The following is a 25,108-nucleotide window of genomic DNA, read 5'->3' as shown; positions in this document are numbered from 1 at the left end:
AGCATACCCCATTCTTCCGCTGACAGAGCCTTCCTGCAGCTCCCCAGCATTTGTCCGACAATCCTTTCCGACCTCATCCCCAAATGTTCTGCCACCCGTCTTCCATCCATTAAGGCGGGCCCAGCCATGGCCATTAACTGTTTTAAGGTGATGATTTTCCCCTTCACCAGAATCTTGGAGAAATGTGAAACAGCTGCAGTTGTACAATCCAGTCTTGCCCCATACACCAGAGGTTCCTCTGTAAAACGGAGGTACTCCCTCCCTAGAAATCTGGCTACTATCAACCAGAAATGAAGCCTTCTTTAAACCTAATCCTCCAACCCGCTGTAATACAAGACCTGCCACCCCTCTCCACACCACATTTTCCGGTCCATAAAGCAACCTTTGAATAAACTGAAACCGGAAAGCAGCAGCCCTACTAGCAAGATGTACAAGACCTTGGCCCCCCTCCTCTTTTGACAAATACAAAACACTTTGTGGAACCCAGTGATATTTATCCCAAAAGAAATCCACAATAATTGCCTGTATCTTAGCCAGAAGGCCAGATGGTGGTTCTAAAACTGACAACCGATGCCACAGTGCAGAGGCAATCACATTGTTAACTATAATAGTGCGCCCCCTATATGACATACGAGATAGTAACCAACGCCATCTCCTCATCCTCCCTTCCACCATTTCAACCACCCCACTCCAATTTTTTTCCATAGTCCCCTCATCTCCTAGGTACACTCCAAGATACTTAAAACCTCCCTTACACCATTCTAGCCCCCCTGGCAAAGCCATGATCCCTTAGACTCAAGCTATCCACCTCCGCTTGATTTTTCACTAACACAACTACATCATCAGCATAGGCTGAGAGACGAATAGGAGGAATATCCTCTGAAAGGCACACCCCTGCAATGCGACTTCTAATGCTATTTAGTAGTGGCTCTATAGCAATGGCATATAACATTCCTGACAAAGAACATCCCTGCCTAATACCTCTACACACTTTAAAAGGAGCACTCAAACCACCGTTAACTTTCAATACACTTTCAATGTCACCATATATCACCTTTATCATGGCAATAAAACCAGAGCTGAACCCAAACGCCTCAAACGTGTGCCATAAATATTGATGTTCAACTCGGTCAAATGCCTTTTCCTGATCAATTGAAATTAGACCAGCATCCAACCCAATAGCCCTAGAGACGTCCAAAAAATCACGAATCAGGGAAATGTTATCCCCTATCTGCCTGCCAGGAACACAGTAGGACTGATCCGTATGTATGATTTGCCCCATCACCTCCCCCAGCCTGTTGGACAAAGCCTTTGACAATATCTTATAATCAGTGCACAATAAAGCCACCGGCCTCCAGTTCTTCACCTCCCTCGGGTCACCCTTTTTGGGCAGTAGGGTGAGGACAGCCCTTCTGCAGCTTATTGGTAGTAACCCTCCGGTTAAACTATCATTAACTACTTCTAACCAATCCTCTCCCAACATAGCCCAAAAAGACTTTAAAAAGTCAACGGGAAGCCTTTCATTTTCCATGCCTTTTAATGGAGTGTATAATCCTGCAAAGACAATGGTTGCTCAAGCTCAACCTGAGCTTCTGCAGCCACCTTTGGGAGCCCATCAAAGAACTGCTGTGTCACTGTTTTATCCTCTTTGTACTCACACTTGTAGAGCTCAGCATAGAACTCTACTGCCCTCTTTCTAATTTCACTAGGGCTAGTGAGCTCTTGTCCAACAGCTGATTTGAGACAATTAATAATTTTTCTTTGTCCATTCTTTTTCTCTAAACCAAAGAAAAATTTGGATGAGGCATCCATTTCAGATATTCCCTGAAACTTACTTCTCACCAATGCCCCCTGTGCTCTGATACCCAGCAGGTCTGCCAATGCAGCTTTTCTCCTCTTGAGGGCCTGAGTATGGCCTCGATCTCCTGTGGTCTCAACCAACGTCATGAGTTCCACTATTTCAAACTCTAGGGCTTTCATTGATCTGGTGATATCCTTGGTGACATTCCTCGTGTATTGATTACAAAATTGTTGAATCTGGATTTTCCCTATATCCCACCACTGTTGAAGGGATACAAAACTGGCCTTTTGAGACCTCCACCTCTCCCAGAAAAAACTGAAACAGTTCCTGAAGTGAGCATCACTCAATAAAGTTATATTAAAATGCCAGTATGCGCTTTTGGGTTTTACATCGTTAATGAACACCACCTCTGTTATTAAACAATGATCAGAAAATCCCACTGGGGTTATCACACTTGATTTACAGACCTGAGATTGATGCTCAAAAACATAAAACCTATCTAACCTGGCCATAGAGATGATGTTCTCTCTCACATGCGCCCAGGTGTACTGCCTTGTTCCTCCATGTTGACTCCGCCAAATATCACACAGTTCATGTGTTACAATGAGGCTTTTTTTTTAAGTCCTTGAGGCTATATGAGGTTCTTGGTGATTTCTATCTAAATCGCTAACTGTGCAGTTAAAATCCCCAGCAATAAATAAATAATCTTCTTTGTTACATTTCTCAATGGTATTTGATAATGTCTCTAAAAAACATACCCTCTCAACTTTCACCACTGGGGCATATACATTTATCAGACACATAGTGATGTTTTCATACCTTGCTCTAACTTTTAATAACCTCCCCTCAACTACCTCTTCAACCTCATATGACAAAGGCAAAAACCCTTTTGAGAACAAGATAACCACACCCCCACTTTTTGAGTTTTTATGACTACACACCACTGTCCCCCCCACTCCTGTTGCCACATAACTTCATTTTCCAAATTACTATGCGTTTCTTGTAGAAAATTTATGTCACTTCCCTTTCCCCTAATTAACTCATACACCATGGCTCTTTTTTTACCATCTCTTGCCCCATTTACGTTTAAAGAAGAAATCTTAAAACTGCTCATGGATGAAAAAAAGTACAGAGGAAGATACAGCCACCACATCTCTTTACAGAGTTAAAACTGCAACTGAACTCTTTCATTTTCTTTAGAATTTACATCACTTATCACTCTCGTGACCACTTTCTTGAGTCTAGCAATTTCAGGGCTTTTCAAACTTCCCCCTGTAATTTTTGACATCAGAAACTTTGCTGATTCAATAAACACTTCACGTTCAGGGAAAAAATCAGTTACATTGTAATCCTGCATATATTTCTTCCCTTTTGTCAACTTCAGAAATTGACGTATCTTCTCGATCCCATACCTCCCTTCCACCCCATTTATCTCACTATATTGTTGTGACGCGTCAGATGACTCACTCTCGCTATCCTCCCCAGTAGAAAACTCCACCATCTCTACAACTTGTTCATCTTCAACTGATTTATCAATCTCTACCTTTCTCTTAGAATTAGACCCTTCACCACCCCTTAAATTCTTCCTTTTACTCCTCGGTATTTTTCCTTTTCCGTTATTTCAATCTCCTCTTGACCTCCAATTTCATTTTCCAGCACCACCTCAGCGACGGCAGTCGCAATCTCACCTACTGTTTCCCCTCCCTCTTTGTTCTGATCTACCACAATTGCCCCCGTATCCACAATGCCTTCCTCTCCTACTTTTCCAACCACATCTGCCCACCTTCTCTCTTCCCCTGCACCCTTAGCATGTTCATCCCTTCGCGGTGGTGCGTTAGTTTCACCAGCACTAGAGCTACTACCAGGCTCAGCGCGCTCATTCTCGGGACAACTACGCACCAAATGCCCCTCTCTTCCACAGCCAAAGCATTTCATTGATTCAGTAGATGCATAGAAGACATAATCAAATCCATCAATCTTAAAACTGAACACTAAATTCAGTTCATCTCCGTCCTTTTTTAAATCATATGCACTTGTCTCCTATGAGACACGACATGTTTCAACAATGGAGATTTGCATCCAAAAATAACCTTCTTTATTGTAGATACGATTTGACCATGGCGAGATAACTCTCGCTCCAACACTTCATCTCTAACAAATGGTGGCACGTTAGAAAGTATAACTTTCTTCGCCGGATTCATAATCTGTGTCTCCCGCAACACAACACCCCTCTCAACTATCTTATTCACCTTTTCAATTGAATCTAAGAATATCACTAAGGCGCTATTCATCCTTGAGGCTGATTTGATGCTATCATACCCAATGATAGCACCCACAGCCAAGCTACATTCTTCCACTGAACACCCGGCCGCAGCAGGAATCTTTACTCCATGCCTCCGACTAAGTTTTTCAAACTCTACACTTCCGGGAGTGGCCATTACAACCAGCCCCACCCGCTGGTTGTGCCCTCGCGAAAAACCAACCTCAAAGATCCCACCACCCCTATACGTGCTTAGTGATAGTTAAACAATATACCCTTAAAACAACTAAACAAATCAATATATATATATATACATACCAAAACCCAATAGAGTGAAAAGAAATTGCATTCGCTCTCACAATCACTCCTGCTTGACGACTCCCTCCCAGCATGCACTCCGACGAGAGAGAGAGAGAGAGAGAGAGAGGGGGGGAGAGAGAGAGAGAGCGAGAGAGAGAGAGAGAGAGAGAGAGAAGAGAGAGAGAGAGAGAGAGAGAGAGAGAGAGAGAGAGAATGAACTACAGGTCAAAATACAAACACTCCAATCCAAAAAGGCCTGTGGGTTTGATGGTATCCTAAATTAAATTATAAAATAAACAGACCTCAAATTCCAATTGGCTATACTTAAACTCTTTAACATCATCCTCAGCTCTGGCATATTCTCCAATATTTGGAACCAGTGGAGTAGAGACAAATTTGACCCCAATCACTGCCATGGGATATGTGTCAACAGCAACCTTGGGAAAATCTTCTGCATTATCATTAACAGTAGACTCCTACATTTCCTCTGCAAAAACAATGTACTGAGCAAATGTCAAATTGTCTTTTTACCAAATTACTGTACGACAGACCACATATTCAAAAAACAAAACAAAAAAATGGCAAAGTCTTCTCATACTTTGTTGATTTCAAAAAAGCTTTTGACTCAATTTGGCATGAGGGCCTGGGATACAAATTGATGGAAAGTGGTGTTGGGGAAAAAATATACATTATAAAATCCATGTACACGAACAACAAGTGTGCAGTTAAAATTGGCAAAAAACACACACACTTCCTTCCACAGGGCTGGGGGATAAGACAGGGATGCAGCTTAAGCCCTACCCTCTTCAACATATATATCAACGAATTGGTGAGGGCACTAGAACAGTCTGCAGCACCCGGCCTCACCCTACTAGAATCTGAAGTCAAATGTCTACTATTTGCTGATGACGTTTTGCTTGTCTCCAACCAAGGATGGTCTACAGCAGCAACTAGATCTTCTGCACAGATTCTGCCAGACCTGGGCCCTGATGGTAAATCTCAATAAGACAAAAATAATGGTGTTCCAAAAAAGGTCCCAGTTGCCAGGACCATGAATACAAACTCCATCTAGACTCCGTTGCCCTAGAGCACACAAAAAAAACGATACATACCTCGGCCTAAACGTCAGCGCCACAGGTAACTTCCACAAAGCTGTGAACAATCTGAGAGACAAGGCAAGAAGGGCCTTCTACGCCATCGAAAGGAACATAAAATTTGACATACCAATTAGGATCTGGGAAAAAAATACTTGTGAGGTCTGGGTTCGGCTCACCAACCAATAAATCATCAAAGGGACAAACACCAAATTGAGACTGCATGCACAATTCTACAAAAGTATCCTTTGCGTACAACGTAAAACACCAAATAATGCATGCAGGGCAGAATTAGGCCGATACCTGCTAATAATCAAAATTCAGAAAATAACAGTTAAATTCTACAACCACCTAAAAGGAAGCGATTCCCAAACTTCCCACAACAAAGCCATCACCTACAGAGAAAGGAACCTGGAGAAGAGCCCCCAAAGCAAGCTGGTCCTGGGGCTCTGTTCACAAACACAAACAGACCCCACAGAGCCCCAGGACAGCAACACAATTAGACCCAACCAAATCATGAGAAAACAAAAAGACACATTGGAAAAATTTACAAAAAAACAGAGCAAACTAGAATGCTATTTGGCCCTAAACAGAGAGTACACAATGCCAGAATATCTGACCACTGTGACTGACCCAAAATTAAGGAAATCTTTGACTATGTACAGACTCAGTGAGCATAGCCTTGCTATTGAGAAAGGCCGCCGAAGGCAGACCAGGCTTTCAAGAGAAGACAGGCTATGTGCACACTGTCCACAAAATGAGGTGGAAACTGAGCTGCACTTCCTAACCTCCTGTCAAATTTATGACCATATTAGAGACACATATTTCCCTCAGATTACACAGATCCACAAAGAATTCAAAAACAAATCCAATTTTGATAAACTCCCATATCTACTGGGTGAAATACCACAGTGTTCCATCACAGCAGCAAGATTTGTGACCTGTTGCCACAAGAAAAGGCAACCAGTGAAGAACAAACATCATTGTAAGTACATCCTATATTTCTGTTTATTTATTTTCCCTTTTGTAATTATCTGTTTGCACATCAATACAACACTGTATATAGACATAATATGATATATGAAATGTTTTTATTATTTTGGAACTTTTGTGAGTGTAATGTTTACTGTTTATTATCTATTGTTTATTTCACTTTTGTTTAATATCTATTTCACTTGCTTTTGCAATGTAAACATATGATTCCCATGCCAATAAAGCACATTAAATTGAATTTAAATTGAGAGAGAGAGATAGAGAGAGAGAAAGAGAGAGAGAGAGAGAGAGAGAGAGAGAGAGAGAGAGAGAGAGAGAAAGATCAAAAGAAGGATTAAGATTGAGGTTGAGGGAGATAGAGAAAGATCAAAAGAAGGATTGAGATTGAGGTTGAGGGAGATAGAGAAAGATCAAAAGGAGGATTGAGATTGAGGTTGAGGGAGATAGAGAAAGATCAAAAGAAGGATTAAGATTGACGTTGAGGGAGATAGAGAAAGTCTCTGACCTCTCCAGCTCAGTCTCTCGTTCCACAGCTTTCAGAGTTAGCGCTTTAATGTCATCCTCCAGCTCTCTGATTCGCTGTTTGTTGGCTGCTTTCTTGGCCAGTATGGAACTCTTCTCCTGAGCCAAGGCCTCCCCTGACGCCTCCACCTGCTGTAATGGGGGAGAGAGAGATGACGGGAGAGAGAGACAAAGGGAGAGAGAGATGACGGGAGAGAGAGAAAGAGCAAGAAAGAAAGAGGTGTATAAAATCTACAGTTGAAGTCGTAAGTTTACATACACTTCGGTTGGAGTCATTAAAACTCGTTTTTCAACAACTCCACAAATTTCTTGTTAACAAACTATCGTTTTGGCAAGTCGGTTAGGACATCTACTTTGTGCATGACACAAGTCATTTTTCCAACAATTGTTCACAGACAAATTATTTCACTTATAATTCACTGTATCACAATTCCAGTGGGTCAGAAGTTTACATATTCTAAGTTTACTCTACCTTTAAACAGCTTGGGAAATTCCAGAAAATTATGTCATGGCTTTAGAAGCTTCTGATAGGCTAATTGACATCATTTGAGTCAATTGGAGGTGTACCTGTGTATGTATTTCAAGGCCTACTTTCAAACTCAGTGCCTTTTTGCTTGACATCATGGGAAAATAAAAAGAAATTAGCCAAGACCTCAGAAAAAATATTGTAGACCTCCACAAGTCTGGTTCATCCTTGGGAGTGATATCCAAACACCTGAAAGTACCACGTTCATCTGTACAAACAATAGTTCGCAAGTATAAACACCATGGGACCACGTAGCCGTCATACTGCTCAGGAAGGAGACGCGTTCTGTCTCCTAGAGATGAACGTATTTTGGTGCGAAAAGGGCAAATCAATCCCAGAACAACAGCAAAGGACCTTCTGAAGATGCTTGAATGAAACAGGTACAAAAGCATCTATATCCACACTAAAACGAGTCCTATATCGACATAACCTGAAAGGCCGCTCAGCATGGAAAAAGCCACTTGTCCAAAACCGCCATAAAAAAGCCAGACTACGGTTAGCAACTGAACATGGGGGCAAAGATCGTACTTTCTGGAGAAATGTCCTCTGGTCTGATGAAACAAAAATAGAACTGTTTGGCCATAATGACCATCGTTATGTTTGGAGGAAAAAGGTGATGCTTGCAAGCCGAAGAACACCATCCCAACAGTGAAGTACGAGTGTGGCAGCAACATGTTGCTTTGCTGCAGGAGGGACTGGTGCACTTCGCAAAATAGATGGCTTCATGAGGGAGGAAAATTATGTGGCTATATTGAAGCAACATCTCAAGACATCAGTCAGGTAGTTAAAGCTTGGTCGCAAATGGGTCTTCCAAATGGACAATGACCCCAAGAATACTTCCAAAGTTGTGGCAAAATGGCTTAAGGACAACAAAGTCAAGGTATTGGAGTGGCCATCACAAAACCCTGACCTCAATCCCATAGAAAATGTGTGGGCAGAACTGGAAATGCATGTGCGAGCAAGGAGGCCTACAAACCTGACTCAGTTACACCATCTCTGTCAGGAGGAATGGGTCAAAATTCACCCAACTTATTGTGGGAAGCTTGTGGAAGGCTACCCAAAACATTTGACCCAAGTTAAACAATTTAAAGGCAATGCTAACAAATACTAATTGAGTTTATGTAAACTTCTGACCCACTGGGAACGTGATGAATGAAATAAAAGCTGAAATAAATCATTCTCTCTACTATTATTCTGACATTTCAGAAGAGGTGATCCTAACTGACCTAAGACAGGGAATTTTTTACTAGGATTATAAATGTCAGGAATTGTGAAAAACTGAGTTTAAATGTATTTGGCTAAGGTGTATGTAAACTTCCTACTATATATTCTATAAAGTATGGTATCCTGAGCCTCCTTGTAGATGGAAATGCACATTAAACCTGCAATTGTACTCCTGCTGTTTTGGCATTTAACATTGCAAGATCATTTACATCTGGGGTTTGTGATCTTGTCTATCTACGTCAAATCACATTTTACACAGACACTGGGGCTACTTGGACATAATCAAACAACCTTGGCATGGACATTAACCCTGTCTTGTAATGTTACATTACCTCCTGCCTCCTCTCCATCTCTTCCATCCTGTCTCTGCTCTCTTGCAGCTCTTCCTTCAGCTCAGAGATGTTCCTCTCCAGCTGCTCACGTCCTCTGTCCCAAGCCTCTCTCGCCTTCCCGTACTTCTCCTTCTCTCTCTGCTTCATCCTCTCTGCCCCCTCCCGCGCATGGATCAATTCGGCCCGCTCACGCAGACACTCTTGCAGGCGACTCTGATGGAGAGAGAGAAAGAGAGAAAATGAGTCCCCCTAAAACATGATCCATCTCCATCTCTTTGGAACAGTGTATTGATTAACCACCTCTGTTTATACATTTTATCCACTTTCATTCATATCCAATTTCATTCACTCTCTCTATAAGTGAAAGATGGAAATATGTACTTCCCTTTACTGTCCTCCCTCTCCCCCCTGATCAGACTTCCTCTCTGCCCACCTGCAGTAGCTCAGCCCTGGGTACAACCAGCAGCATGTCAGTCCCTCCTCCCTCTCCCCCCTGATCAGACTTCCTCTCTGCCCACCTGCAGTAGCTCAGCCCTGGGTACAACCAGCAGCATGTCAGTCCCTCCTCCCTCTCCCCCCTGCTCAGACTTCCTCTCTGCCCACCTGCAGTAGCTCAGCCCTGGGTACAACCAGCAGCATGTCAGTCCCTCCTCCCTCTCCCCCCTGCTCAGACTTCCTCTCTGCCCACCTGCAGTAGCTCAGCCCTGGGTACAACCAGCAGCATGTCAGTCCCTCCCCCCTCTCCCCCCTGCTCAGACTTCCTCTCTGCCCACCTGCAGTAGCTCAGCCCTGGGTACAACCAGCAGCATGTCAGTCCCTCCTCCCTCTCCCCCCTGCTCAGACTTCCTCTCTGCCCACCTGCAGTAGCTCAGCCCTGGGTACAACCAGCAGCATGTCAGTCCCTCCCTCCTCTCCGTGGGCTCCTTCCTCCAGGGTGACCAGGTCTTCCAGAGGCTTGGGGGCACTGAAGGTAAACTGGGGGCTGGCAGAGCACACCTCTCCCTTCCCATCCACGTACACAAACTGGTACTGTTGGGAACTGGGCTTGGGCAGGTAGGAGGCTGCAAGAGGGAGGGAGGGGTAAAGGGAAATGGTCAGTGGAATATTTAACTAGATGTCTACATGCTTATCCTCTTAGATGTAATGGCAAAATGTAGATTTACGCCTAAATAGACATACCCAAAAGTAACTGCTATTCATGTGTAATTACATGATTCTGACATGCCAAAACTTGGTATATTTGGAAAGAAGACATCTGGGAGATTATGAGGAAATGATCAGAAGATAGATAGGAGTAACGTAGTTCAGAATACACAAGATCAAGCACACACAAAATTATTATTATTATTATTATTGATTTTTTTGTAATCTTTCATTTAACAAGCTATGAGTGAATTATTGATGCCCAGAGCTGGAAACACATCAGATGGCTTCCACAACATGTGAACAATATCAGGAAAAAAATGGAATTGATAGACCTCAGAACTGGAAATGGGCAAATGTTTTAGTAAGTGGTGTCAGGTGTGTTCACGGGCTGTTTCCAAGTGTCCGTTTCCAAGTGCAATCCACAAACGCTATTTGTTCAGTATGAAAACACAATTTCTATCATATCAATCCTACTCAAACAATGTGGTGGTGTTATGAAGTATCCAGGGTACATTCAAGTGTCCTTTCAACCTCTCCAAAGTGTCCGAATGTGGTAATTGCACACTGGATGAACCTAAAAGTTATTGTTCAGTATAAAAACAGAATTTCTACAACACCAACCTCTCTCAAACAATGTGGTGGTGTCGGTGGAAATACAGGGGATATCCAAGTGTTTCATCATATTTTTCATGTGCAAAGGTATAGTCACTCTGTGGACGTTCATCAGATAGCATTGGCAATAGGCTGAATTTGTTCCTTCCAACCTAAAGGTTTCATTTCATACCTCCCCATGTATCCTCCCCATGTATTTCATACCTCTCCATGTACCCTCCCCATGTATTTCATACCTCCCCATGTATCCTCCCCATGTATTTCATACCTCCCCATGTATCCTCCCCATGTATTTCATACCTCCCCATGTATCCTCCCCATGTACCTCCCCATGTATTTCATACCTCCCCATGTATCCTCCCCATGTACCTCCCCATGTATTTCATACCTCCCCATGTATCCTCCCCATGTATCCTCCCCATGTATTTCATACCTCCCCATGTATCCTCCCCATGTACCTCCCCATGTATTTCATACCTCCCCATGTATCCTCCCCATGTACCTCCCCATGTATTTCATACCTCCCCATGTATCCTCCCCATGTACCTCCCCATGTATTTCATACCTCCCCATGTATCCTCCCCATGTATTTCATACCTCCCCATGTATCCTCCCCATGTACCTCCCCATGTATTTCATACCTCCCCATGTATCCTCCCCATGTATCTCCCCATGTATTTCATACCTCCCCATGTATCCTCCCCATGTATCCTCCCCATGTATTTCATACCTCCCCATGTATCTATAGCTCAAACACAGACCAAATGGAAGCTTACCTTGTAAGATGTTTGCTGTTTGGTGAAAACGTTGTGTTAAATAAACATTTTGACTCTCGGGGTTGGTGATCTATAACGGTAGGTCACTGGCAGACAAATAAGACATCCTCATGATCTGTGGAGTCCCGGCTTTCGGTGTGTATCGACGTATTCCGTGTTTATTTTGTTTATGCTTCACAAAGCAAACCGGAATGAAATGAGGTAATCTGCTCAGCCTGCCCTTTTACATTAGCATGCCCATGGATTACAGCCAACATCCACACTGAGCTAAGGGCTAGAGCTGCAACTTTCAAGGAGCGGGACAACCCGGAAGCTGGCAAGAAATCCCGTTATGCCCCCCGACAAACCATTAAACAGGAAAAGTGTCAATACAGGACTAAAATCTAATCCTATGACGCCGGCTCTGACACTCGTCGGATGGGGCAGGGCTTGCAAACCATTACAGATTACAAAGGGAAGCTACACTTGTCACAACATAAAGCCTGTAAACTACTGTGAGGACACTTGTCACAACATAAAGCCTGTAAACTACTGTGAGGACACTTGTCACAACATAAAGCCTGTAAACTACTGTGAGGACACTTGTCACAACATAAAGCCTGTAAACTACTGTGAGGACACTTGTCACAACATAAAGTCTGTAAACTACTGTGAAGACACTTGTCACAACATAAAGTCTGTAAACTACTGTGAGGACACTTGTCACAACATAAAGTCTGTAAACTACTGTGAGGACACTTGTCACAACATAAAGTCTGTAAACTACTGTGAGGACACTTGTCACAACATAAAGTCTGTAAACTACTGTGAGGACACTTGTCACAACATAAAGTCTGTAAACTACTGTGAGGACACTTGTCACAACATAAAGTCTGTAAACTACTGTGAGGACACTTGTCACAACATAAAGTCTGTAAACTACTGTGAGGACACTTGTCACAACATAAAGTCTGTAAACTACTGTGAGGACACTTGTCACAACATAAAGTCTGTAAACTACTGTGATGACACTTGTCACAACATAAAGTCTGTAAACTACTGTGAAGACACTTGTCACAACATAAAGTCTGTATACTACTGTGATGACACTTGTCACAACATAAAGTCTGTAAACTACTGTGAGGACACTTGTCACAACATAAAGTCTGTAAACTACTGTGATGACACTTGTCACAACATAAAGTCTGTAAACTACTGAGGACACTTGTCACAACATAAAGTCTGTAAACTACTGTGAAGACACTTGTCACAACATAAAGTCTGTAAACTACTGTGAGGACACTTGTCACAACATAAAGTCTGTAAACTACTGTGAGGACACTTGTCACAACATAAAGTCTGTAAACTACTGTGAGGACACTTGTCACAACATAAAGTCTGTAAACTACTGTGAGGACACTTGTCACAACATAAAGTCTGTAAACTACTGTGAGGACACTTGTCACAACATAAAGTCTGTAAACTACTGTGAGGACACTTGTCACAACATAAAGTCTGTAAACTACTGTGAGGACACTTGTCACAACATAAAGTCTGTAAACTACTGTGAGGACACTTGTCACAACATAAAGTCTGTAAACTACTGTGAGGACACTTGTCACAACATAAAGTCTGTAAACTACTGTGAAGACACTTGTCACAACATAAAGTCTGTAAACTACTGTGAAGACACTTGTCACAACATAAAGTCTGTAAACTACTGTGAGGACACTTGTCACAACATAAAGTCTGTAAACTACTGTGAGGACACTTGTCACAACATAAAGTCTGTAAACTACTGTGAGGACACTTGTCACAACATAAAGTCTGTAAACTACTGTGAGGACACTTGTCACAACATAAAGTCTGTAAACTACTGTGAGGACACTTGTCACAACATAAAGTCTGTAAACTACTGTGAAGACACTTGTCACAACATAAAGTCTGTAAACTACTGTGAGGACACTTGTCACAACATAAAGTCTGTAAACTACTGTGAGGACACTTGTCACAACATAAAGTCTGTAAACTACTGTGAGGACACTTGTCACAACATAAAGTCTGTAAACTACTGTGAGGACACTTGTCACAACATAAAGTCTGTAAACTACTGTGAGGACACTTGTCACAACATAAAGTCTGTAAACTACTGTGAGGACACTTGTCACAACATAAAGTCTGTAAACTACTGTGATGACACTTGTCACAACATAAAGTCTGTAAACTACTGTGAAGACACTTGTCACAACATAAAGTCTGTATACTACTGTGATGACACTTGTCACAACATAAAGTCTGTAAACTACTGTGAGGACACTTGTCACAACATAAAGTCTGTAAACTACTGTGATGACACTTGTCACAACATAAAGTCTGTAAACTACTGAGGACACTTGTCACAACATAAAGTCTGTAAACTACTGTGAAGACACTTGTCACAACATAAAGTCTGTAAACTACTGTGAAGACACTTGTCACAACATAAAGTCTGTAAACTACTGTGAGGACACTTGTCACAACATAAAGTCTGTAAACTACTGTGAGGACACTTGTCACAACATAAAGTCTGTAAACTACTGTGAGGACACTTGTCACAACATAAAGTCTGTAAACTACTGTGAGGACACTTGTCACAACATAAAGTCTGTAAACTACTGTGAGGACACTTGTCACAACATAAAGTCTGTAAACTACTGTGAAGACACTTGTCACAACATAAAGTCTGTAAACTACTGTGAGGACACTTGTCACAACATAAAGTCTGTAAACTACTGTGAGGACACTTGTCACAACATAAAGTCTGTAAACTACTGTGATGACACTTGTCACAACATAAAGTCTGTAAACTACTGTGAAGACACTTGTCACAACATAAAGTCTGTATACTACTGTGATGACACTTGTCACAACATAAAGTCTGTAAACTACTGTGAGGACACTTGTCACAACATAAAGTCTGTAAACTACTGTGATGACACTTGTCACAACATAAAGTCTGTAAACTACTGAGGACACTTGTCACAACATAAAGTCTGTAAACTACTGTGAAGACACTTGTCACAACATAAAGTCTGTAAACTACTGTGAAGACACTTGTCACAACATAAAGTCTGTAAACTACTGTGAGGACACTTGTCACAACATAAAGTCTGTAAACTACTGTGAGGACACTTGTCACAACATAAAGTCTGTAAACTACTGTGAGGACACTTGTCACAACATAAAGTCTGTAAACTACTGTGAGGACACTTGTCACAACATAAAGTCTGTAAACTACTGTGAGGACACTTGTCACAACATAAAGTCTGTAAACTACTGTGAAGACACTTGTCACAACATAAAGTCTGTAAACTACTGTGAGGACACTTGTCACAACATAAAGTCTGTAAACTACTGTGAGGACACTTGTCACAACATAAAGTCTGTAAACTACTGTGAGGACACTTGTCACAACATAAAGTCTGTAAACTACTGTGAGGACACTTGTCACAACATAAAGTCTGTAAACTACTGTGAAGACACTTGTCACAACATAAAGTCTGTAAACTACTGTGAAGACACTTGTCACAACATAAAGTCTGTAAACTACTTTGAGGACACTTGTCACAACATAAAGTCTGTAAACTACTGTGAGGACACTTGTCACAACATAAAGTCTGTAAACTACTGTGAGGACACTTGTCACAACATAAAGTCTGTAAACTACTGTGAGGACACTTGTCACAACATAAAGTCTGTAAACTACTGTGAGGACACTTGTCACAACATAAAGTCTGTAAACTACTGTGAAGACACTTGTCACAACATAAAGTCTGTAAACTACTGTGAGGACACTTGTCACAACATAAAGTCTGTAAACTACTGTGAGGACACTTGTCACAACATAAAGTCTGTAAACTACTGTGAGGACACTTGTCACAACATAAAGTCTGTAAACTACTGTGAGGACACTTGTCACAACATAAAGTCTGTAAACTACTGTGAAGACACTTGTCACAACATAAAGTCTGTAAACTACTGTGAGGACACTTGTCACAACATAAAGTCTGTAAACTACTGTGAGGACACTTGTCACAACATAAAGTCTGTAAACTACTGTGAGGACACTTGTCACAACATAAAGTCTGTAAACTACTGTGAGGACACTTGTCACAACATAAAGTCTGTAAACTACTGTGAAGACACTTGTCACAACATAAAGTCTGTAAACTACTGAGGACACTTGTCACAACATAAAGTCTGTAAACTACTGTGAGGACACTTGTCACAACATAAAGTCTGTAAACTACTGTGAGGACACTTGTCACAACATAAAGTCTGTAAACTACTGTGAAGACACTTGTCACAACATAAAGTCTGTAAACTACTGTGAGGACACTTGTCACAACATAAAGTCTGTAAACTACTGTGAGGACACTTGTCACAACATAAAGTCTGTAAACTACTGTGAGGACACTTGTCACAACATAAAGTCTGTAAACTACTGTGAGGACACTTGTCACAACATAAAGTCTGTAAACTACTGTGAGGACACTTGTCACAACATAAAGTCTGTAAACTACTGTGAGGACACTTGTCACAACATAAAGTCTGTAAACTACTGTGATGACACTTGTCACAACATAAAGTCTGTAAACTACTGTGATGACACTTGTCACAACATAAAGTCTGTAAAACTACTGTGAGGACACTTGTCACAACATAAAGTCTGTAAACTACTGTGAGGACACTTGTCACAACATAAAGTCTGTAAACTACTGTGAGGACACTTGTCACAACATAAAGTCTGTAAACTACTGTTAGGACACTTGTCACCGTGTAAAGTCTGTAAACTACTGTGAAGACACTTGTCACAACATAAAGTCTGTAAACTACTGTGAAGACACTTGTCACAACATAAAGTCTGTAAACTACTGTGAAGACACTTGTCACAACATAAAGTCTGTAAACTACTGTGAAGACACTTGTCACAACATAAAGTCTGTAAACTACTGTGAGGACACTTGTCACAACATAAAGTCTGTAAACTACTGTGAAGACACTTGTCACAACATAAAGTCTGTATACTACTGTGAGGACACTTGTCACAACATAAAGTCTGTAAACTACTGTGAAGACACTTGTCACAACATAAAGTCTGTATACTACTGTGAGGACACTTGTCACAACATAAAGTCTGTAAACTACTGTGAGGACACTTGTCACAACATAAAGTCTGTAAACTACTGTGAGGACACTTGTCACAACATAAAGTCTGTAAACTACTGTGAGGACACTTGTCACAACATAAAGTCTGTAAACTACTGTGAAGACACTTGTCACAACATAAAGTCTGTAAACTACTGTGAGGACACTTGTCACAACGTAAAGTTTGTAAACTACTGTGAGGACACTTGTCACAACATAAAGTCTGTAAACTACTGTGAGGACACTTGTCACAACATAAAGTCTGTAAACTACTGTGAGGACACTTGTCACAACATAAAGACTGTAAACTACTGTGAAGACACTTGTCACAACATAAAGTCTGTAAACTACTGTGAGGACACTTGTCACAACATAAAGTCTGTAAACTACTGTGAGGACACTTGTCACAACATAAAGTCTGTAAACTACTGTGAGGACACTTGTCACAACATAAAGTCTGTAAACTACTGTGAGGACACTTGTCACAACATAAAGTCTGTAAACTACTGTGAGGACACTTGTCACAACATAAAGTCTGTAAACTACTGTGAGGACACTTGTCACAACATAAAGACTGTAAACTACTGTGAAGACACTTGTCACAACATAAAGTCTGTAAACTACTGTGAGGACACTTGTCACAGTATAAAGTCTGTAAACTACTGTGAGGACACTTGTCACAACATAAAGTCTGTAAACTACTGTGATGACACTTGTCACAACATAAAGTCTGTAAACTACTGAGGACACTTGTCACAACATAAAGTCTGTAAACTACTGTGAGGACACTTGTCACAACATAAAGTCTGTAAACTACTGTGAGGACACTTGTCACAACATAAAGTCTGTAAACTACTGTGAAGACACTTGTCACAACATAAAGTCTGTAAACTACTGTGAAGACACTTGTCACAACATAAAGTCTGTAAACTACTGTGAGGACACTTGTCACAACATAAAGTCTGTAAACTACTGTGAGGACACTTGTCACAACATAAAGTCTGTAAACTACTGTGAGGACACTTGTCACAACATAAAGTCTGTAAACTACTGTGAGGACACTTGTCACAACATAAAGTCTGTAAACTACTGTGAGGACACTTGTCACAACATAAAGTCTGTAAACTACTGTGAAGACACTTGTCACAACATAAAGTCTGTAAACTACTGTGAGGACACTTGTCACAACATAAAGTCTGTAAACTACTGTGAGGACACTTGTCACCGTGTAAAGTCTGTAAACTACTGTGAGGGCACTTGTCACAACATAAAGTCTGTAAACTACTGTGAGGACACTTGTCACAACATAAAGTCTGTAAACTACTGTGAGGACACTTGTCACAACATAAAGTCTGTAAACTACTGTGAGGACACTTGTCACAACATAAAGTCTGTAAACTACTGTGAAGACACTTGTCACAACATAAAGTCTGTAAACTACTGTGAGGACACTTGTCACAACATAAAGTCTGTAAACTACTGTGAGGACACTTGTCACCGTGTAAAGTCTGTAAACTACTGTGAGGGCACTTGTCACAACATAAAGTCTGTAAACTACTGTGAGGACACTTGTCACAACATAAAGTCTGTAAACTACTGTGAGGACACTTGTCACAGTGTAAAGTCTGTAAACTACTGTGAGGGCACTTGTCACAGTGTAAAGTCTGTAAATTACTGTGAGGGCACTTGTCACAACATAAAGTCTGTAAACTACTGTGAGGGCACTTGTCACAGTGTAAAGTCTGTAAATTACTGTGAGGACACTTGTCACTGTGTATTCACCCCTGACTGCTGTAATGTAATGTATGGTTGGTTATTCAGTCTGGTCTGGTCTTTGTACCATTGTCTCTCTCATCCTCATTATTCAAGCTCCTACTTCTTAAAGGAATTGATTCAGAGCCGGACAAAGACTTATTTAAATTCTAACAGGGAAAGAAAGTGAGTGAGAGTGAGAGTGAGCGAGAGAAAGAGAGAGAGAAGGTGAAAGAGAGAGAGAGAGAAAGAGAGAGAGAGCGAAAGAGAGAGAGAGATAGAGGGAAATCTGATAATCTGATAATCTCCTTTCTATAACACAATGTAACTTATTGAGTCCTTTCTCTGCTTTAAATATCATTCATTAGCCTACAGTACCATCGAACAGGCTAATTCAATTTACTGAAAGATCAATTCAAAGTTAGAGCTTTTCCTTACAACCTTGGCAGAGTATGAATGTTGTGAAATACAGATCTATACCAACACACTGTTGAACGCTCTCACACTTTTATTAAGTGCGGATATCTATCTTTATTTCATTATTTTATACCCAAACCTGTAAATTACTGGATTTATGTATGCTATAGTCTCTGAACAGAGTATAAATGTTGACCAGGCACACTGTCAGAAATAGAGGAAGGGTTTGAAAAGAGAGCAGTACCCTGGAAATGGACACAGCAGTTGACATCTGTGCCCTCCTGGTAGCCTGCCGGCGCCAGGGCCCAGACAAAAGTATGGTAGTCTTTCACTGACGACCATCCCACCTGAGGAAGTCAGCGGAGAGAGAAGAGAGAGAGAGATCAACATTGAGAGACAGAGAGAGACAACAAGGGGATAGGGAGATAGACAGGGAGGCACACACGTAAACACACAACAATTCTGGTTGTTAATACATCAAGAATTGTTTTGCATTCCACTTTATTTACACTCAACAGAGTCTGCCACTCCTCACACTCAGTTTTTAGTTATCAGGTTAACTTGATCAGGTTAACTTTACCTTGAAGAGTCCGACCCAGTCATGGCTGGCCCAGGTATGTTGTGAGCTGACACTGTAGTGGCACTCCACGCGGCTCTGAGGGATGTAGCTACTACCCACGTTCCTAAACTCCACCCTCCAAGCCTTCTCCATGGCAACACAGTAACACAGGTAGACTGGCGAACACATGTGGGGATACATGGTAAAGGGAGGAAAAATACAGTCAGGCATCCCTTTTATTTCACAATACGTATAACCACAAATAAATGAGTCAAACACTTTGACATACTTGACCTGCACTTGATTAAAATGTTTGATAAGACAGAACCAATAGAGTAGTCACAAAAGTGAAATCTTCAAGCTAAATTAAGCACACCTCAAATAATTTATAATATTTGACATACAGTATATATTTGTCTGGAACTCACGGACCTGTTCAGTGGAGCACATTGAGAAGTAGGTAAGAGGTGACTGCTGTGAAACAAATGGCTGAGAGAAAGAGAGGTGTACTCTGGGAGTGTTTGTTCAATGTAAGTGGATCTCTTCAATGAGCATATGGAGGTCATGTAGAGGCATGGGGGAAAGACACCCCCAACATCCTGACACCCCCAGCCCCCTCACACCCCCAGCACCCTTATTTATTTATATTCCTGACTCTGACATTTCTCGTTCTAATATTTCTATATTTCTTAAATCATTTATTTTTATTTTTGGATTTGTGTGTATTGTTTTGTATTGTTAGGTATTGCTGCACTGTTGGAGCTAAGCATTTCGCTACACCTTCAATATCTGCCAAATATGTGTACAAAACGAATAACATTTGATTTGAATGTGTATTAGGTAATACCACGTGTATAGGACATGTATAACCCATTAAGAAGCACAAGAAAAACAACCTGTATTATTCCACCTGACAAGAGCATTTGCGTTATGTTTATTTTGTTAGAAATTAACAAAAGTCCACAAATAATACAATATGTGATTAAAAAACTACTTATTTTACTATATAAGATAAAACAAAAAATACCTCTAAACTGTGTGAGTGTTCAAATAACACCGCAGGAGATGAGTGTTCAAGACAAGGCCCAGTAGCCTAGCAGCAGTAGCCTCTAGTGTACGCATTAGACCAGTGGTTCCCAAATAGGGGCACTAGGATCCCTGGGGGTACTTGGCCTAACCACAGGGGGTACTTAAGAAGACTCGTGAGATCATTGGCCTACTGGTAATAATGCACGTGAGGTACATGAGGGGGTACTTCAGGGCTACTGCGGGTAAAACAAAATTCAGTTGGTTCTACAGTAAACGAAAAAGGTTGAGAGCCATTGCACTAGACTAGTTCGTACATAATAAACTGTCTTTATGCGCAAAAGCAATAATAATCAGGACCATCGGGCCCGTTAACCGATCTCACCCTAATCTGAAATAGAAAAGAAAACTTGTGCACCAACAACAAATACTTGTGCGTTAGCATCACAAAATAAGACAATAAGTTAGTTTTCCTTTGTCTGTAGAGGGAGAACTCTACGCAGATACAGATCGACAGAGTTTCTTCTACTGAGACGTACCTTATTCTGGCCTTTTTGGTATCCAATTGATCCGTCACTATCAGAAAACGGTGTCAGAAAACAACGATTTTAAAGATGCATAACGGCGTCTCTTTGGCTCAACTGTTCCACTAACCTAGAACAGTAACATAAACACATGCATCACAGAGTGGTGGTGTGTTTGCTGTATTATGGGAACTGCTGTTCTTTATTACTGACTGAAGCACAGATGTGAAGCTAGAGATTATAGAATAAAACTACAACCCCCAAACACAGATGAGACGCTTGAAGATACATACGTTCTACTGTAATTTGATGCTTGTAGCGTCCATGGCTGGTGATTCATTATGTTTTATTCGCCGATTGCAATACACGGTCACTCTCATTGGTCATGCCATGGCCTTATAATAAACGGTCCTACTCCAGCGGCAAGTCATTGATGTGCAGAGAAAAACAACTCATCGGGTTTAATATGAATTGCGAAATAATGGATGAAGGGTAGTTTTTGATGAGAGCAACCATATCCACTGTATTTGCAACAACCAAATGTATAATTGCATGCTGTACATCATAGCTGCCTGCTCCCAATATGGTCTTATTTAGTCCTGTAAAATGATAGGCTATGAATTACGTGCCCATCTACAGGAAAAGCAGAGGTCTTCATTAACTCCGGAATGACACTTGAGCACGGCAGCATTGACAGGTGAAGAGACATGACAGGAGAGATGTTGGCCAGGTAATATTACCTGACAACACTCCATGTGGGAAGAGGTGCTAGAGTAATAAGTATCTGCCTCCCTCACTCTATCCCTGGTGTGCAGTGTGTTGACAGCATATCATGCTTATCCAGGGACACAACTTTGGTTTTAGAAGTGGGGGGACATACTGTAAATAGGAGTAAGAGTGACCAGTTGCAGGATAAATGGATACAAATGGTAATGGAAAATCAATAATCAATTAGCAGCAGTATAATGGTAGTAATACATCTAATCAATAATCATTATAGCATCAATGTACGTGTGGGTGTAAATGTGGACGCAGAGTAGTCAAGGGAGATGTATTAGGCAGACGTGTTGACCCTGACATCACACTGCTTGCTTAGCTAGTACCACTTCCACCTGATTCAGCTCACACTGAGGCTCCAACCAAGGTTTTACATTTTTGTGATGTTTAAAAATATATATAACCAGGTAGTGAGTGCATAGAGAACAGAATTTGACTCAATCACATGAAGGACAAAACACTCACTGTACAGAAAATGATTAGACTATATATGTACTGTTCATATTAGTTACTGGGTAAACAATGTGAAAAGGATTAGACTACATGTACATGAGATCACATACGTCACTGGGTAAACACTATGCCAATCAATCATAAGTTACTGGGTAAACACTATGCCAAGCAATCATAAGTTACTGGGTAAACACTATGCCAATCAATCATAAGTTACTGGGTAAACACTATGCCAAGCAATCATAAATTACTGGGTAAACACTATGCCAAGCAATCATAACTTACTGGGTAAACACTATGCCAAGCAATCATAAGTTACTGGGTAAACACTATGCCAAGCAATCATAAGTTACTGGGTAAACACTATGCCAAGCAATCATAAGTTACTGGGTAAACACTATGCCAAGCAATCATAAATTACTGGGTAAACACTATGCCTGTCACGACTTCTGCCGAAGTCGGTTCCTCTCCTTGTTCGGGCGGTGTTCGGCGGTCGACGTCACCGGTCTTCTAGCCATTGCAGATCCATTTTTCATGTTTAATTTGTTTTGTCTGGTGATCACACTCACCTGGTTTCAATTCCCTACTACTCTGTTTCCCCCATGTCCTTGTTGGGAATTGGTTATTGTTTTACGCACCCCTGACAGAATTCCCGACCTGTCTATGGAGTCAGCAAGAGCAGGTGCCCCTGGTATAGGGAGCAAGCGAACATAATACACCAGCTCGGCGCCATCATGGATCAAGTTATCCAGACCCTGGACCGTTGGGAGAGACAGGGAGGTCCACCAGCACGTTCAACCACGCAACCCGAACCTCCACTACTCACTCCTTCTGCAACTGGTCCAAGTGGGATGCGTCTCACTTGGACTGGGAAGGGAGAGGGTATCCTCCCTCATCTCGTGCCTCACAGGGAGAGCTCTGGAGTGGGCCAACGCTGTGTGGGGAGAAGAAGAAGCGGAGTTGGAGTTCTTCACCGAGCCCGAGGGTAGAGCGGCGGATGAGCGCCTCTTCCAGCTGAGGCAGGAGACGAGGAGCGCCCAGGAGTTTGCCCAGGAGTTTAGGACCCTGGCTGCCGGCGCGGGATGTAACGACAGGGTCCTGATCGAACACTAGCGTTGCAGTCTGCACGAGGACGTTCGTCGGGAGTTGGCCTGCAGAGACACCACCTTCACGTTGGATCAGCTGGTGGACCTGTCCATCCGGCTGGACAACCTGCTGGCTACCCGTGGACGTTCAGATCGGGATCTGGTGGTTCCAGACCCGGTCTCCACCGTACGCATCCCTCCAGAATATGCCGATTTGGCTCTCGCCTTCTGTAAGAAGAAGGCGACTCAATTACCACCCCATCGACGAGGAGATTGTGCGATAAATCTCCTGGTAGACGCTGCACTTCCCAGGAGTCACGTTTTTCCCCTGTCGCAAGCGGAGACAGTGGCTATGGAGACATACGTCTCCGAATCCCTGCGTCAGGGGTGCATTCGGTCATCCACTTTTTGAAGAAGGATGGAGGTTTGCGCCTTTGCCTTGATTATCGAGGTCTCAATCAAATCACAGTGAGGTACAGTTACCCGCTACCTCTTATCACAACGCATTGAGTCAATGCACGGGGCGCGCTTCTTCACAAAACTGGATCTCAGGAGCACTTATAACCTGGTGCCTATCCGGGAGGGAGACGAGTGGAAGAAGGCGTTTAGTACCGCCTCAGGGCATTATAAGTACCTCGTACTCGTACTGGGTTGATGAATGCTCCATCAGTCTTCCAATCCTTTGTCGGCTTTTGGGCAACTAAGGGCTCTGTTGACCTCGGCACCAGTGCTGGCCCATCCGGATCCCTCTTTGGCGTTCATGGTGGAGGTGGACGCTTCCGAGGCTGGGACAGGAGCGGTGCTCGGGTACGCTCGGGTACGTCACCGAAGCTCCGCCCCTGTGCCTTCTTCTCGTAGAAGCTCAGCCCGGCGGAGCAAAACTATGACGTGGGGGACCGGGAGCTGTTGGCTGTAGTCAAGGCCTTGAAGGCGTGGAGACATTGGCTTGAGGGGGCTAAACACCCTTTTCTCATCTGGACTGACCACCGTAATCTGGAGTACCTCGCGATCTCCTGGCAAGGAGATTGAACCCTCGCCAGGCAAGGTGGGCCATGTTTTTCACCTGTTTTGTTTTCACCCTTTCATACAAACCAGGTTACCAGAACGTGAAGGCAGACGCACTGTCCCGGCTGTAAGACACAGAGGAGTGGTCCATGGATACCACTCCCATACTCCCCGGCTCTTGTTTGGTGGCGCCGGTAGTGTGGGAGCTGGACGCGGACATTGAGCGGGTGTTACGTGCAGAGCCCACTCCCCCTCAGTGACCAGCTGGGCATCTGTATGTTCTGTCTGCTGTCCGCGACCGATTGATCTATTGGGCCCAACAACCCTTACCCGTTCCACAACGGCCGTGGTCGCACCTGTCGGTGGATTTCATAACTGATCTTCCACCTTCACAGGGAAACAATACGATCCTGGTCGTTGTAGATTGTTTTTCTAAGTCCTGTCATCTCCTCCCTTCCCTGTTTACTCACGTCTTCCGGCACTATGGGGTGCCTGAGGATATAGTGTCTGATCGGGGTCCCCAGTTCACTTCGAGGGTTTGGAGGTCTCGGTCAGCCTTTCCTCAGGTTTTCACCCCGAGAGTAAGGGCCAGGTGGAAAGAGTTAACCAGGATGTGGATAGGCTTCTGAGGTCTTATTGCCATGACCGGCTTTGGGAGTGGGCAGTGTTCATCCCTTGGCAGAGATAGCCCAGAACTCGCTCTGCCACCCCTCCACTAACCTCTCTCCCTTTCAGTGTGTGTTAGGGTGTCAGCCGGT

General features: G+C 42.5%; 1 protein-coding gene across 2 annotated transcripts in view; it reads right to left on the bottom strand.

The window, feature by feature from the left end:
• Positions 1 to 21,188, bottom strand: part of LOC109908307 (calcium-binding and coiled-coil domain-containing protein 1) — a 31,602-nt gene extending 10,414 nt beyond the window's left edge. The window contains exons 1-6 of one of the 2 annotated variants that reach the window (XM_031794582.1): positions 21,046 to 21,188; positions 19,502 to 19,656; positions 19,166 to 19,268; positions 9,911 to 10,113; positions 9,053 to 9,265; positions 6,954 to 7,102 (exon numbers count right to left, since the gene is read on the bottom strand). In XM_031794582.1, coding sequence (XP_031650442.1) covers positions 6,954 to 7,102; positions 9,053 to 9,265; positions 9,911 to 10,113; positions 19,166 to 19,268; positions 19,502 to 19,633 — 800 coding nt within the window. In that variant the 5' untranslated portion in view covers positions 19,634 to 19,656; positions 21,046 to 21,188. The remainder of the gene's footprint in view (positions 1 to 6,953; positions 7,103 to 9,052; positions 9,266 to 9,910; positions 10,114 to 19,165; positions 19,269 to 19,501; positions 19,657 to 21,045) is intronic. The other variant, XM_031794581.1, reaches the window with a different exon arrangement.
• Between the last annotated feature and the right edge of the window lie 3,920 nt (positions 21,189 to 25,108).

The sequence above is a fragment of the Oncorhynchus kisutch genome, linkage group LG17, assembly GCF_002021735.2.
Source record: "Oncorhynchus kisutch isolate 150728-3 linkage group LG17, Okis_V2, whole genome shotgun sequence".
Classification (NCBI taxonomy): domain Eukaryota; kingdom Metazoa; phylum Chordata; class Actinopteri; order Salmoniformes; family Salmonidae; genus Oncorhynchus; species Oncorhynchus kisutch.
The sequence above is the reverse complement of the archived record's forward strand: the minus strand, read 5'-3'. Positions and strand labels throughout refer to the sequence as shown.